At 36.5% G+C, this 17,579-nt stretch overlaps 1 protein-coding gene across 2 annotated transcripts in view; it reads left to right on the plus strand.

The window, feature by feature from the left end:
* tmem132e (transmembrane protein 132E) overlaps positions 1-17,579 on the plus strand; it is a 347,651-nt gene that overhangs the window by 235,257 nt on the left and 94,815 nt on the right. Inside the window, exon 1 of one of the 2 annotated variants that reach the window (XM_084113639.1) lies at positions 16,232-16,885. The exons of the other annotated variant lie outside the window; for it this stretch is intronic. Within the exon in view, the coding sequence (XP_083969765.1) occupies positions 16,816-16,885 (70 nt within the window). The 5' untranslated portion in view covers positions 16,232-16,815. Of the gene's footprint in view, positions 1-16,231; positions 16,886-17,579 lie in introns of those variants that run through there. 2 annotated transcript variants of the gene reach the window in all.

Genomic DNA, 17,579 nt, shown 5'->3' on the forward strand with positions numbered 1-17,579 from the left:
TATACTTTTGAAAGAACAAAGTGTTTTTTGCTAAGAATCAACTTAAAAAATTACACAGTGTAGCTTTAACAAAGTCAGCACTTTCATCGCAGACAAAATGTCTACTTCCATTTCATCATAATTTTAATAGAAAAGTTGATTTCTGTCACTAATGCTAATGTTACATGCAGCGCTTGTAGGTTTTAAATCACACGTCACATGCAAGAATAAACATTCATTTATGTACATAAATCATACATGTGTGCAACTGAGTGCTTCTGTTTACGCTGATATTTTCACACGCTTCCATTTCAGTATCTCAGACACCACAAATAACAATCTTCTCCTTAACATACATGCACACAGACACACCATTCTCTCTGGATATAAAATCTAGCTTTGAGTCAGACAAAAACATCTTTATGTCATGTTGATTTGATGTACAAGTTTGAGACTGGAGACCTGGAACACTGTAGTGATGTTTGGAAAATATCTGTTTTTTTTTATTAAATGTGTTGTTTTGAAAAATTACAAGTTCTGTAGAAATGTATCCATCCACAAGATGATTTGCAAATCTAGTGTCTCCTGGGACAATATGTGTGATTTATAACTGAGACATGCGTATTTTCTCCACTTACAAGCCTGGTTTACCATATCACACCTCTCTTATAGTGTATTTTTTCTATCATGAAAATCACATATAATTTATTTTTTATTTTTTTGCTGTAAGTGTCCCTTGCCACACTTTTACAAGTTAAAATTCAACATCAAAATGTAACACCCTAACATTTCAGACTATTTACATTTTGTAAAATACTTAAAGGGGACCTACATTGTCAACTTTCTTTAGTGTGTAATGTCCTCAAAGTAACAAAGTACAAAGTCCACTCCAAAGTCAACTCCCTGAAACGCCTCGATTGTAGTCTTCTTGTAGTTTTCTTCTGGAAACGAACACATCACAACATTCCTCATTTAAATAATTCCCACCCAAGGCATTTGCACAAAAAAAAAGGGGGGTGGGGCTTGGTTGAGTTGCATTAGTAGTGTGTGAAACTCACGGTTATGGTAAGGGGCGTGACATTTCCGAAACATGATCAAAGCGGCCGACCAATTGGTCCATCTGACCAATCACAGCACATTGCGCTTTTCAAAAGGAGGGGCTTCATAGAGACAGGAACTAAATAGAGGGTTACAGACAGATTGGGAAGAGAGGTGATACATCAATGTAAAATGTGTGAAAAATAATGCATTTTTGAACATTCAAACATGAAAATCTATTCTAGTAAACCCCAAAACCAAGACTGTATAAAATGGGCATAATTTAAATACTTAGATCATTAAATACAAAGATCTTTGTGACTTACAAATTACAGGTTCAAAAACTGCTCCAGTGAAAAATCATTAGTATCTGTAAGCATATCGGATTTCTTGCTCGTCTTGGCGTTTTGCTGTAATGCAAACTACAATTTTTTAAGCTACAGCATGAAGACGCAGTGCAGTTATTGAAGGTTAAACTGTTACATGCAAACATATATCTGTATACAATCATTCATACATACATAAATGCATAAATGCTCTCTATTGACATATCTCTTTAGATCTAACTCAGTGTGTGTGTACTCGAGTGAGACAGACATCGCACATAAGCGTACAATCTGAATAATTGATCACACCTCCTGTATCGTATGTAAATTCATTTCATACCAAGCAATGCAGGACATTCTAATAGTCTCTATCTTGTTTTTGAAAGTAAAAAAAAAAAAGCTAGATGGAATGCAATCCAGTGTATACCTCATTTGGCGAGGCATCCTAAAAGCACAGCACTCTTGGCGCAAGATGCTGAAAACCAGCATGGCGCAATGCAGTCTCAAAGATGTCAGTCTGCATGTGCACATCCAGTAAACAAAAAAAAAAAAAAGATTTAATTGTCTGTATAGTGCTGGATATCTCCCTCCATGTGGTTTACTTCAGCCCACTGTTCATTTATCCTCAAAACATTTTCATTTGTTACTGGTTCTCGGCCAGACTGCTAACAGCAGTAAGTCCTCAACTGGATTCACTACACAAATTTACCAGCCTGTCAGAACATTTGTGTTTGTCAGTCAACACCTCAGCTAAAGCAAGCACAAAATCATCAAACAAAGCAGTCCATTTTCAGCAAGACAGCTCCAAGAATTGTCTGGTTATTTATACAGTTACCTCAAGTGCTCACCTAAAAACATTGTCCTGTACAGATCCACAGGATCCCAATTAGTGTTTCTTATTGCATATCATTAGTAAAGCAGGAAAAAAACAACCCATCATGTAATGGGGCAAAGTCTGAAAGGGTTAATTCAAACATAAATATAGTATGTTAACCTCCACCAAGTGTTTTAAACCCATTAAGACCCTGTGCCAATCCACAGTGGATTTAGGAGCACTTGTGATCGGCCGCTTTAAAATTGAACCTGGCATATCACTTTACTGTGTGAACCTGCACTTATGCACTGTAGGGACTTTAACAGTGATTTTAGTGGGACAGGGCCAAAAAGATGGGGTAGTTACACCACCCTGTGGTTTAGTTTTACTCGGATGAAGAAATCAATGATTATATAAACGTTCAGTCATGAATTTCTGTCAGGACCACTATCGTCGAGTACAACTGACAGTTAGCATACAGTTTGGATTGGTGGTATGGTTCTGTTCTGGGCAAGAACTCTCTGCGCATCCATGCAGCCTAGCATGAATAAGAGCAATAACCCCCCTTAGGGTAAACAGAACAAAACCGACATGAATGTATTGCAGATATCATTAATTCAAGATTTTAAAGTACAACATAATTCGAGAATTTTGAATGCCAATCAGAATGCCAAATCCTGACTGACGAGAGGTGGAGCTGGGGATGGAGGAGGGTAATTAGCTCCTGAGAAACGCGATAGCTGCTGATAACACTGAAGGAGCTCATATATGAATACTGTGATAGGCGTTGTATCCCTCTATAGACGTGGATCAGCTGAGTCAGCTGATACGAGCTTGACTAACGTGACCTGCCAGAACTGACAACTGACAGCTTGATATTTTGCAGTTCAGCTCAGTAGTTTTGACATACTGCAAGAGGCAAAACATTCTATCTGAATCTGTGTGAACCAAATGAAATGGATGTTGGTCAAGATAGATACTATGGATGGATGGATGGATGGATGGATGGATGGATGGATGGATATGGATTGATGGATGGATGGAAATGCAAAATCTGTCCCGATTTACTTAACCTCATGTCATTCCAAACCTCTATGACTTTCTTTTCTCCTCTGGAACTCAAAATATTTAGAAGATTTTTTGACAGTTTTGGTGCCCTTTGACTTTCCTTGTATGTAGCCTACATAATTAAAAAAAAAAAGACAATTCTCAAAATACTACTTTTATTACAAATGTAAAACAATCAGACTGTGCTCTAATGGTCAGTGTTATTTACAGCAGTGTTTTACTAATACTCTGTTTAATTGTGACTTTTGTCTCGTCCACTGTATGCAAAATGATCTGATGATTATGATTATTTTCACATCTTGTAAAAATCATTTGACGGGTTTAATCAGATAAACAGCAGTTAGCTAACATCATGTATTCAGATAAGCAAAAACAATGCCAATGTTAAATATGTCAATATTTCAGGCATGCATATGCATCATGATAATGAGGACAAGTTGTTAATGCAGTGTCTGCATATTTATATCGATGTTTAAGTCTATTGTAAAGCTCAGAGAAAGGAGAACATTAAGAAAACTGTCAAGTAAAACCAAATTATAATTGGTGCAAGGCACCACAACACACATTTAAAGTGTTTATTATGTTTTTTGTATAAGATAAATTTTTTTTATAAATAATACACAATTCAAATATCAATATTACAACGATAAAAATAAAAAAATTATGATTATAAAAATTTATACATTTTAGATTACATTTTAGATTATATTAAGAAAAAAATCCCAATCACAGACTAAAAAAATATTACCACAACACACATTTAAAGTGTTTATTATTATTTTTTTGTATAAGATAAAAAAATATAAATAATGAACAATTCAAACATCAATATTACAACAATAAAAATATAATTGTTATGATTATAAAAAATTGTACATTTTAGATAACATTTTAGATTATATTAAGAAAAAAATCCCAATCACAGACTAAAAAAATATTGAGTATCTTTACTATAAAGGCACCATTTTATGCCACCGGGGACAGAGGTTTGGAAGACAGCTGGAGGCTACTGTACATAAATTAGATCAAACTAAGCTTGTGTGTGCTGGTGGGATACCACAGCCTTAACCACACATGGACACTGGCCTTTGTAGCTTGTGTAAATGCATATCCAGTCCAAAATGCAATGGACTGCAAAGCTGCAGTGAAAACGACTTCTCTACTGAGGCCTATTAAGGAGCCAAAGCCCAACATAGCATAAAACGGCCACTTTGTAAAGGCGCTTGCGGTATGGTGATCCTGAACGTCCCATATTCCCAAGCCTCTGCTTGATTTAAAAAACAAATTGCTGTTTCAGCTTTTCCCCCCGCTCAGTCTATTTCTCCAGTCTCTAGGTGGATTTAATATCTCCCCTGAAGGATTGTTTTGAAAGAAGGCTAACCTTGGTGCTGGCTTGGAGGAAAGTTCCCAGGGCAGTCCATTAGCGTCTTGTGGATGGTGTTGACCCAGTACAACCGAGCTAAGCGTTCAAAAGGCCTTATTAGAGAGGTCCTGGTAGCTTTTTGTTACACATTTTAAAAAAAGTTGCATTCACTCCAAGGAGCTTTTAAAAAGTTGCTCTCTATTGTTCCGCTTTTTCAATCAATAAATCATACGCTTGGCTTGTGAGAGTTTCTTGAATATTTAATAGAAATGGCTTGTTTCCTTTTATCTGCCAGCTCTCGCAAGAGAGATCAAGAAATCATCGCTAACCATTGACTAGGCATTGTTTCCTTTTATCGGTCCAATCTGAAGCATGACAACTCTTAGTTGAAAGCATTGTGCAACAGATTGAATATGATCTGACCTAATAGCATGCCCTCATTTTCAATGCTTTAATAAGAACTCCCTTTGAAAATGACTTCAGTGCTTTCCCGTGTCCTTAAAATGCCTACCTGACCTGAACATGACTCTAGCTGATTCTCTTTATGTTGGTTGCTAATTGCTGTAGACTCATTTGACTTCCGGCATAAAGTATTTTCCTCATTGCAGCTTATTCTGACCAAGAACCACTTACAACCTTGGCTTGAAAATGTGTATAGTGTTTGTGATAAGAATGGTTTTGGCCATACAAAGGTAGAAGCCTATGTTTTTTTTCTTCAAAGAAATGTGAAACAAAGCAGAATATGCATGTGGACATCTGCTGACTTAATATATGATATTGATAGTTCAGCCCAAATGGAAAATTATGTCATCATTTACTCACCCTCATGTCATTCCAATCCTTTCTTTCTTCTGTTGAACACAAAAGAAAGTATTTTGAAAAAAGGATATTTTCATGGATATGCCACCACTGAAAAGTTTGGGGACATTAAGTTTTTTTTTTGTTTTTTTTTTCACTAAAAAAATAAAAAATAATACTTGACACTTGAATTACATTGTAACAAAACAATAAATGCTGTTTTATTTAAACTTTAAATTAATCCAAAAAAAACACCACCACCACCAAAAAAAAAAAAAAAAAAAAAAAAACCGTATCCACAAATATATATAGCAGAACAACTGTTTTGAACATTGATAATAATAAATGTTTCTTGAGTAGCAAATCATCATATTAGAATGATTTCTGAAGGATCATGTGACACTGAAGACTGAAAATTCAGCTTTGCATCACAGGAATAATATATCATATTGGTTATTTTTTTTACTGATGAAATAAATACCAGTTTATTGGTCTTCTATAAATGCTTGCTTTTAAAATCGTATTTAAAAAAAAAAAAAATTTTGCAACAACAGCACATATTGAATCTTATTTATAATGATTCTAGTCCGCTCTGTACTTGTAGCTTATACAAGTTTAATTCCGGCTCTGATTTTGAATGAGACCGGGCACGGGAAACAGTAAACCGGAAATAGCGAGTCATCATGGTTGTTTAGCAAAAAGGTATATAGATACAGTCACGCTCCACCAGTGTTAAGTCTAAACAATGGAGAATCAAAATCTGTCAAAGTGCTGCGTGAGTTTTGGTTAGCTGAGTAAGTAAAACTGTCATATACGGAGGTCAGTGATAATGGTCTAAATGTGTGGCCATTGAAGCTGAGGTATGACTTCTCAGGCACTGTGATATCGATGGTCCCTGTCAAACTCAAGGCTGCATCTACAGCTCTATTCTCTCTGGGGAAGTGTCAGCAGGTAACAATCTATTGACATTACCGCTTAAGCTCCAGGGTATAGATATCCCATCAATACTGATGTCTATCGTCTGATTGTGCTGTGTCGAAAAATAGCAAACACCTGTCGAACATTCATAATGAACTGCACTGCTGTCGTGATGGACTGCGCTCCTTCTCATAAAGCACGCTTCATTAGAGACATTTTATGGGAATATTCCTGCAACCTGAATTACATTATCATTAAAAAAGAAATAACAATATTAATGTGTAATTTCACAGTGTTCTACAAAATTAAGTATACGGTTTAATTACCTATCATTTAATTACCTATCCTATCATTAAGGACATATCATGAAAACAGGATTTTCTTTGGTCTTTCTCATGTTCACAATGTAAATGTCACCCACATTATATTATAATTTAACATGCAAAGCAGTTAGCCATAGTCATATAATAATTAATACAATATAATATCAATCAATCAACATTTATTTGTTGAGCACATTTAAAAACAACACAAGTTGACCAAAGTGCTTTACATGTCAAAAAAGTACTCAATATACAACACTGATCAGTGTCTCAAAAACCTATGTTTTCAGCATCTAAAAAAAATACTAACGAGTCACAGGATCGGATATTCAGAGGAAGACTATTCCAAAGACATATAATTAATATAATAATCTTTCCAAACCTGTGTTCTGTCCTCTATGGAACACAACGGTTGCTTTTCCACGCGGTTACAAAAAATGGAACCTTGGACTGGAACATTCAAGCTTTAAAAAAAACATGCAGAAGCATCATAAAAGTCCCAAATCCATTTGGTTCTAGTCTTCTGAAATCATACAATATCTTTGCGTCAAGAACAAACCAAAATGAAAGCCATTTATTCTTAATAATCTAAGTATGACAACCATCTCCTAGTTCGGCCAGTGGCGTCACTGGTTGTTTTGAATTGTCATCAAAGGTCCTTCCTAGTCGTGTGAAAAGATTACCACAATGCTTATTAAAGTGATCCTAAAGAGCTTTGCAATGGCAATAGACATACATCTGTTAGACCTACCTGAGGATGATTCTTACATATTAATTCAATTTTTCCATTTTGCCTGCAGACACGGAAATATAACGCCACTTTAGTGACAGTCATGCATGAAAGAGTTTGATGACAGCTTGAGTGGTGCAGTTGATGCACAAGACATGTCACATTAATTTCCTGAGCATCTCGAGCATGTCTCGCCAGTGTTCGTATCCAGTGGCTAATCAGTAATGATTTGAATGAACTTGTCACAAGAGCATGTAGTTATTTTGCTTTGAGACAAGACAATGAAAATGGTCCTGTGCAGTAAAAAGATCTGTGTTTTATAACACAAGCAGTAATAGTGCCTGTAATATTATATTGTTTAGTCCGGCTCTGATCTAGCTGTGACCTATAATACTACATGAAACTTTAATGTTCGCATTTGCCATAAATCAGTTACATTTGAATAAGTGCAATCTTAGCTTATAAGGAGCAGTTCCCCCCGCGCGGGTTGCAACAGCTGACAGGCCAAGATCACAATCTTTTCAAATTCATCAGCAATATTCAAGGCTTAAGGTTTTACGGTTTATTGTATTTATTATTGTCGATAAGCGGTTTTTCAGGGACGGGGAGGGTGTTCATCTCCAAATCCTTGCCAGCTTATTGGAGTCATTCCAATGAAAGACCACGACTAGCATTTCTTGAATGAAAACTGAAATATTGCTATTGGTGCAGACGTCAATGAAAAGTGTTCTTGTACAGCAGTGTTAGGTACAGTAGGTGGGTCTTTATCTGCTGCAATCGATGGTCTCACAGACAGAGCATCTGGAGATATTGCAGGATTTTCACTTCTAGCTTTACTTGTTGCTCATAAGTACTGCCCCCATAACTCGACCTTCTTATTGTGACTTGATAGGAGATTTTAGGCAGAGGTAGAAAGAGTACTAAAAAAAGTATTGCTACTTAAAGGGGTCATATAATGCCATTTTTGTACAAGCTAATATGATTCTTTAGGATCTAAATTAAAAGCTTGTAATATACTTTAATTAAAAATTCTCATTAGTATTGTAAGAAAACACTAATTTTACCTGGTCAAAAACAGCTCTGTTTTCAGCACGCCGTTTCAGTGCATGTGTCTTTAAATGATAATGAGCTTTGCTCACCCCGCCCCTCTGTTCTGTGCGTACACCGTTTGTAACACAATAACCATAACGCGTTGTTCATTATAAACGTGGGATTATGAATTATATTGAGAACGTCGTACATAGAAAACATGCCGTAATGTACCCTGAGTGTAAACAGCCGCATTCATCGTGAAGCGTGCAGCAAGCGATTTGCAAAGATTAATATAAATATTAATATAAAGGTTAATAAAACGTTACACTCACTTCAGTTATTCTGGAGGTGCAGCAGGAACACGAATAGTTGGTACTGATCCTTTTTTCAGAAACAGCTTCTTAGCAAAACCAGCTTTATAACGTTACTGACCCTCGTTTGTAAAGCAGTCTGGTGTGTGAAATGATTTGCGCAAACATGAAAGCATTGACGTTGATCGTGGGGAATATTCCCTTCAAAAAAGGGAATATTCTCACGAGCGAGGGCGGGTCTGTGTTGAAACGCTGCTGTCAGTCAACAATCGTGGGAGGGGCATTGATTTTGTGACGTCACACGGTCGAACGGCTTGATTTGAGACAGGGGAAAACATATAAGAAGATTAAAAAAAAACACTGGATGGATTTTTATCATTTTATGATTGTGTACAGGCACTGCCAACACACATTTCAGTACAATCAACTTGTAAAAGTGCATGTACCATTATATGACCCCTTTAAGAAATTATTTACTTGAGTAGAAGTTCTACTGAAAAATAATAAGACTCAGGTAAGAGTAAATAAGTAGTTTTCTGAAAAACTATCCAAGTTACAAAGTACTTTAGAATTATTTTTCTATTTTTACCCAAAATGAGGCGATGTGAGCATTATGGAGCGCTAAACACTCTCATGTAATGTCTGTTTCATTCATACTGGAAGCCGGAGGGCGCCCTCACGCAGAAAGTCCACCAGTGAGACTCATAGAGCCATAAATCTGGAAATCCCTTATATGGACAAAGGCATTAGATATCGCTATAGCTTAAGGGCCCACTGAAGTTACTTGAAAAGCGCAGCATTATTCAGTGCATTGACGTAATTTCCAATGAAACAGGAAGACGGGGAGAAACATATCGAACAGCTCCTTTCCCTTTTTTAAAATAGCCAATAGCGTTTCGTTTATATTACAGCTCGGCCAGAGCCGTTGAGCTCAGTAAAGCTCCAGTTTCCTCCTAATCTCTAACTGTTTCTCCTCCTAATCTCCTCCATATCGCTTTAAAATACAGCATTCTTTGCAAAATTCAAAAGGTTTCCGATACGTTTTCTTGTATGCGCATACGATCTCTGACTTCCATTCTTCCAGACTTCATTCGCCCCAATGGAAAGCATATTTACACTGTCTGAATCGTTCCGTATCCCCTATATAGTGCACTATGTGCCATTCATTATGTAGAAAATAGTAAATACGTGAACAAGTGACCGATTTTAGTCGCAGCTTCAGCATCTATTTATAGTGTGACGCTGAAGTGCAGAGTGATGTCATCAAAATCATTGATCCATGTTGGCGGAAGTGAGAGACTGCACGTTTTGAATGCTTATATCTTCAAAATGTGATTTTTGTCATTGTTTTTGAGCACAATAGCTTATAGATAACAGTAAGACTAACATATTCATTCCAAAAGTAAAAAAAAATTCATGGGGACTTTATTAACATGCAGATAGTGACGTTTTGACTGATGATACATGAAGACAATAAACACATCACTGCAATGATAATCTGTGATTTATCTGTGTTCTTCATGCCGTCGCAGGTATTTTCATAGGAATGATGTACTGTATATTTATAATGCATCGCTAATCAACATAGCCTGTATCACAGTATTGAATTTTATAAAATAATGTATTTTCTGTCTAACTCTGTGTTAAAAAGCAACATGGACCATAGAAGTTATTTCAAACATGACTGTGATTTGGGAGAAAAACATGATATTAATCTTATAAATTGTCGTGTTTGACGCTATGCTATGCAAGAGCTATTGTTTTATTACTAAATTTGAAAAGTAAGTCCACGTATGATAATTTTAATGTTTATTTTTAAGAAAGGCAAAGGCAAAGAAGGGCAAGTGAGAGGTTTGATCAAAGAAATTAGGTATTAAAACAGTGTGAATAGAAAGGTGCCAGTAAAAAAAATATAAAGTGGGATAGATTAACATGCATTTTATTCTTTCTTCCAAAAAATGTGCCAGGAGTCCACTGTTGCTATAGCTACACTTTTACGTGCATCTGATTGACAGATAAACCATGTGCTCTTATTCCATTGTTGTTAATGTTGAGGTTATTTCAGCTTCATACAAAGTTTTCTTCGCACATTTAGTTTAACTGCATTGTTAAAGAGGCCAATTATTACCATTCAACTGAAATGTGCACATGACACCACTTACATTATTTTCTTGCTCCGTTCATGCAATAACTGAGTTCTTCTTTGAGCTGAGTTTTCTATTTACTTCAACTGCTCAGCGCTCTGGTAATATCAATGGCATGACCATTTCAGAAGCTGCCAAAATTACAATTTAAAATCCGAATATGAGCATATAGCTCACTTGCATTCACTAAAATAATGAAACGTTAGCAATGCTGATTCGTGCGGTTTGAGCGCTCAAAAAAGTAAAGATTTGAAAAATAAAATGTACTCAATTACTGTAACGAAAGTATTTGTAATTAGTTACTTTCCACCTCTGATTTCGGGGTCTTTTACCGTGCAGGTTGTAACTTAATTGTGAGAGACACTATTTATATTGACTGAAATGTAATAAGGATTTCATGAATACGAGCTATGCAACATACTTTTCCCATGTGATGTACCAGTCATGTCTAATTAAAACATAATGACAATGCTTCAGGCATTAAAGTTCATGTAAAATGTGCATAAATCCCTGCAAGGTGACATGCTATATTACATCTAAAGCTTTCATGTCGGCATGAAAGGAATATTCACCGTATTTATTTTCTACTGCATTTGAATTATCTTGATTGGCATTCAATCTATTTGGGGGGGGGGGGTGGGGGGGGTGGGGTTATAGGCCTATATAATATAGTTTCTAATGTAATTTTTATATATATATATATATATATTTTTTTTTTTATAAACTGGTACACTCAGATGTACATCAAAATAAATAAAAAAGATATGTTACGTATTAACTACCCATATCTTTCTGATATAATTGATATAACTGATATAATGTTAATATACAAACCTACCTGGTACTACTAAAATCTGCTTTGTACCTTAAAATATACTGATAAGCAACTGACCCAAAAGTATATGAAACATGTTTTGGAATAAAATCAACATAATTTAAAAGGTGACTCATACTTACACAAACATTATTTTAACAACATTTTACTGTGAAATTGCACGTATTTTCTTAATAAATATATAATGGGTTTTGCTGTGAATTATGTGGTAAATCATTCTTTTTATATTCATAAAAATATATATGTATTGTTCAGTAAAATTACATAAATTGTTCTGTGAAATCTAATATACTCTAGTTTTTCACTGTATATGGTAAGGTAACTGACAGCAGGTTAGGATTACTGCATGCTTTTTTATTCATTTTACGTTGTTTAACCAAAGCGCCCTAATCAGTGTAGTACTGTTTGTGGGGGAAGATCTACAAAATGTAAATACACAAATGGAAATGGAAAAAATGTGTGAGAATGGGCTGAGAATACTGCACTCTTACTAGTAGCTGAATGCACAATCAAATTAGCCATAATATCTGTTAAATGATAAGTGAATACGTACAACTTTGTTTAAATTATGGAGAACTTTCTGTGGGTAATGATTCCGTACAGGCGGGCTGTGAACTTGTGTACATTCACGTTTGAGCAATTTATAGCATATTCTACAGAGACTTAAAATGAGGAATCCACATATTTGAAACAATAATAAACTAATGTTAATAAAGACCATTGAAAGCTCTTTTGAAATGGTTTCAAACCCCTCCCAGATATTTAGTATCTGGTCTGTGCACTGAAGATGCAACAAACTGTATTGTTTATGAAGGTGAAAGCAATGTGCTTTATTCTTCTAATCATTTATCAACGTACCCAGACACCTTCTCAGTCAATACACTCATTAGTATTCCCAGTGGAATGGGCCCTTCCCTATTGTTTTTGTTTTCAGGTTTATTAAACAGTCTTCTAAAGTACAATCAATGCAGTGAGCAAAACTACTTGTGTGTGCGTCTCTGTGTGTGTATTTGCGGGCAGGTATGAATACACTTCAGATGTCAGACACATCTTATTACATACACTAATTCTTGAGTTCCAAGCCAGGCAAATGACATTGCAATGCTAAATAATGCATCAGTATCTGAATCGGTGTTCTTATGTCTAATATGGTTATAAAATAATTTAGTTAGTTAATAAATACAAACATTATCTTTCTTTGGACATGATATTTTTATCCATGCCACACGTTCAAATGCTGAAATTATCGTTCCAACACTGTCTTTTTCACAGCTTCTGGAAACGAGGCTACTTTTTCTCTACTATGCATAGAATCATAATTTTGCTTAGTTACTATAATTAGCCACTTAAATATTTTATAATCTGAATTTGTGGCAATGCGCCTCACCATCCAAATTCACTGGATTCTGATTTATATCCTGTCAAACTCTTAATGACAAATCTCCTCATTCCCTTTCATTTAATTCTACCATAAATTACTTTGCAGCAAAGCAATGGCACCGCATTAGCAATCAGCTCCCCGCTCAGTATCTCACGTGTTCTGTTATTAAGTCAATTTCCATCCACTCATAGCAAAAGGCACTTGTAGGACAGACAAGGGCAAGTGGTGCAAAAAGGAGCAAATACATTAGGCCTCCTGGTATTGAATGCTGAAATAATGGCAAAATATGATCAGCGGTTTAGAGTTTGAATATCTTAAGGCCCATTTCCCTTTAAACGTTTCCTCTGAAATGTTTCTTTTCAGTGAAAACATAAACCATAGAGCAATAATGAAGAGAATGCAATGCAATGGTAGTCACTATTTGTGATACGCCAAAGCCTGGCGTGATGCTAACGGCCTGAGTGCCTGTTTCTTATGTAAATCACTTCATTTGCAACTGTTGCTTGTCATGCTAACTCAAGCCAGAGTTCATTCGCTATAGGCTCTGGATTACAGCGACTGACAGGCTCGTTAGCATAGCCTTGGATCAAAAGGTTTGGTGGACGCTCCAGAGCTCCTATTGTTATAAATTCATATTGAATATATTTTGGGTGAATTAATGAATTCTTTATTTAGCCTAAATGATGAATGCTGCTGAACTCATGAGATGCAGTAAGGTGAGATGATGCTTAGATAAAACCCTTAGTACAACTGTAAAGAGCTGCACATTTAATCGAATAATCAAGATTATGATTATGGCTGCTGTGTATAACTAAACGTGAAACTGACATTTACAGAATTCCACTTAGGTCTACTAAAATGAGGCTGCATCAAAATTTTCTATTTACAATTTATTTTTGCTTCGGTTTAGTTTTGTAACCAACTCCAGATGCATGAATGCAAATAAGAGGCGTTTAAGTTACTCTATAGACCTGTCAATAACAATAAACACCTAATGAGTTTTCAGCAGCCTCATCCATAGATATAGATAGACAAATAAATGGTTTGTATTTCACTTTAGTTTGCAGTGACAGCTTCAGTGATTATAGCATGATGGGAGCATTCTGTCACGTAGCTCACTTTCTATAAACAATTTATACAAAATTTGATGAACAGTTTTGTTTTTCATACTGCTGGGAAGGCCAGCGTAAAGTTTATTCAATGTCTTGGTTTTTACTAATGCATGAAACAGTAATAAATGCCTTTCTTTAGTATGTGTAGACTACATAAAGTCTATGGTATATGGTACTGTTGCCCCAAACAAAATAAGTGTATTAATATAAGTTTTATTTAAAAATGAAAACTAAATTAATTGATTACAATTTCAAAGGAAATAATCAACAGTTATTGCTATTGCATTTCTAACTATTGTACCACAACTTAAAATGCTACTTCTATTTATGAATTGAAATCTTACCTAGGTTTAACAGATGTGACTTTATCAATCATGGAATTATCTAAATGTGTGTTTTTTGCAAATCGAATGTTGCATTCTCCTTTGTCTGCTTTATAATGATTTACCTTTCAAATTGCTTCATCCCAATCTTTGATCACATGTCACATCTTGTATTCTCACTGCCTCTTCTTCATTCAACTTCCTCTCTGCGCATTTCCTTTGGGTACACTCGAATGCAATAATTCAAATGGAACAATTCCACTAGCACTTCTCGTGTCTCTTTATAGAGATGTGTACAGCTCATTAATTAACACACTACTCTGTTCAATTTGTTAAAGTAATTCAAACCGGGAAATAATACACCATGCCATTAAAGCCTTTTCAAACTTTAACAGACTCCGAAACAAATGACAACCTCAAGATTGCAATCGATATGCACACTTTCATAATGTGTGTGCGGTGCATGTGGGTGGGGGATTTCTTTTCTAATGCTTATTGTTGTCACATTTTTTTCTAAGAAAAATCTGCATGGATTATTTCCTAAAGCATTTGCCCCACTGGACAGATTATTTCAAAGGAAATGTACATGCTTGTGGGGAATTTCTTATTTTCCTTCCAGCATCTTGCATTTCCCACGAGTCCAAAAAAAGTGTGGGATTACAGAGAAAAATTGACAGCATTGGCGAGTTATATTAAACAGAGCAACTTTGACATTTCAAAGGCGTATTACACATGACGATTCCATTATCTCTCATAAGACTGCAGCTCAAAAGCTACAGAAAGCCCCCAGGATTGTATCGAGCCACAGTCATTGACCAACAGATGTGTATCCTGTTACTGAGTTCAGCAACAGCAGCCGCCACTCCACTACACCCAGAGGTATATTAGTGGGGTTGGGAGGAGGGATCGGTGTGGGCTTTTGGTGTCACATTGTAGTCCCATATGTGCCTTCTCTTTGACACAGTGCAGAGTCTATGCAATGATGGACGTGATGTATTAGAATCTGTGACCTCTCATACTGTGTATCCTCGGGGGCACTGGAAGCACATAATCCGATGAAGCTATTGAAACCATATACATTAGACTGCCTGTGTCTGGAAAACTTGCACTTTGATGCTTAATGTGTTTGTAATGGATTGGCTTTCAGAGGCATTAGCTCATCCCTTTAAGAGGTATTCATATCTGTTTCTACAGCCCGCAGCCACACCAAAAGTTGTTCAAACCTATGAGTGTGAGTGAAACCCAATCTTTGGGCTTTCCGTTGAATGAGCACAATAATAAACGTCAGAAATGTAATGGAGCAGAAGGGAACCTCTCTTGAAAGAAGTCTCAACAATGTAATTTGCTTCACAGAAAGTGGCACTCAATAGCTGAGGAATGCATTGGTCATATATGTTTCTTAATGATATTTTGCTGCTCTTTGTGCAGACATTTTATTTGTTGTAGAAGTAGGATAGCTTGGCACAGAGCATCATCCCACTTATTATAGTTTATTTCTTTCTTTGAGCTCTCGAGAACTCTCTGGGTGATTGGAAGGGCAGAGCACCCACCACCTTCCACCCCCATCCCCCATATCCATTCAAATGTATCTTCCAGGGGCTGTTGGGTGAGGAAAGGAGGAGAGCTAATTCGTCAATGATCTTCCCACTAATCCCCCACTCTTTGCCTGAAGGCGCTCAAGCTATGCATCCCTCCCCCAAACCCTGCCCCCCTAACAAATACACTCTCCCTCACACAGACACATTCAGAGTCTGCCTCGACACGTCTTGTGGGAGAAGATGAATGTAATAGGGTAGTTTGTAGTCTGCCACGCTGGTGTCCTGGGAGGAGTGCTTTTGCACTGGCTGTGAATGAGAGCTAAAGAGTTTATTACAGTTTTGGGTGAGGTGTGGTGAGACAGGGCGGTGTCTAGGCTTTGTCTCGAGCTGTAAGAGGAGAACGGGATCTGCTAGGAGGAGTCACAATCAAACAGGAACTGCAGAGAATAGATGGAGTGAGCGAATGCTAGTGGGAACTCACTCCGATCATGCTGCAGGGCAGGAGGTGTCTTCGGAGCCTCTTTAAAGGCACGAGTGATCAGTGTCTTTCAGATCTTTGAGCAGGTTCTGGATACAGTTGGATTACTACTGAGAGGATACTACTCGTGTGCTTTAAAGTTTGGAGACTTTGAGCAGGTTTTCAAAGCTTGAACTGAGCTTGATCTGCAGCTATCAATTTTTTTCTACAGTTTGGCTTGAGCTGCATGGATACTCTTTTTGTGTACCTGTGAAGTGATTCAAGTTGTGAAGTACCCAGTTTAAATGCAAAGCATTTGTGGAATATGGGACAATTTGTTGTTCAAGTGGATTTGCCATGGATTTTCTGTTCACTTCGCCTTGCCATTATGATAAGTAAGTTTTATCGTTCCCCTGATTTTATAGAGCATGTTCCATATTTGAATAGAGTGCATGAGGATGAATTGAGTTCTCAAATGACATAAGTGTCTCCCTTGTCATGCAGTAACTCTACAACAGTGTTTTCTATAGCTTTTTTATTTGGTCAACTTTGCTTTGAATATTAGCAAAGTCCAAGTGTCTCTATTTCTCTCCAGTACATGCAGATTATGATCAGCGTATTGAAGTTTCTCAACAATCGATTGGGCATCTAGTATTAGGAAGTTAATCTTAGGAGCACAAGAGATAGAGATCAATGATGTCTTCTGTGTACAATATGTTATCAGACAAACTGTTGCAGGCTACTCGATATATCACCTCACTCCAAATCGTGAGAATTTCTGTCAAGATCCATCCTCTCACTGAAGCCAATGTATTCACTATATGAATTTATTGCTCATTATTTGAATTTCTACACACCTGACTCATCCGAAACAGCTTGTTTGAAAACCTCTCTCTCTCTTGCATGCCGTTAATCAACATCTATTGTCAGAGCCAACTGAGCTCTCGAGACATGAAAGAGAGAACAAGCATTCATTTGAAAAGCATTGCTCACTTTCTTGCAAAATGGAGAATATTTCCCTGCCACCAGCAGATACAGAAAATATCTTGAATTCCTTTCAATGCAATGAATACGCTTTTTATCAAGCCA

The sequence above is a fragment of the Abramis brama genome (genome assembly GCF_963993115.1).
Source record: "Abramis brama genome assembly, chromosome: 5".
In the NCBI taxonomy this organism is placed as follows: Eukaryota; Metazoa; Chordata; class Actinopteri; order Cypriniformes; family Leuciscidae; genus Abramis; species Abramis brama.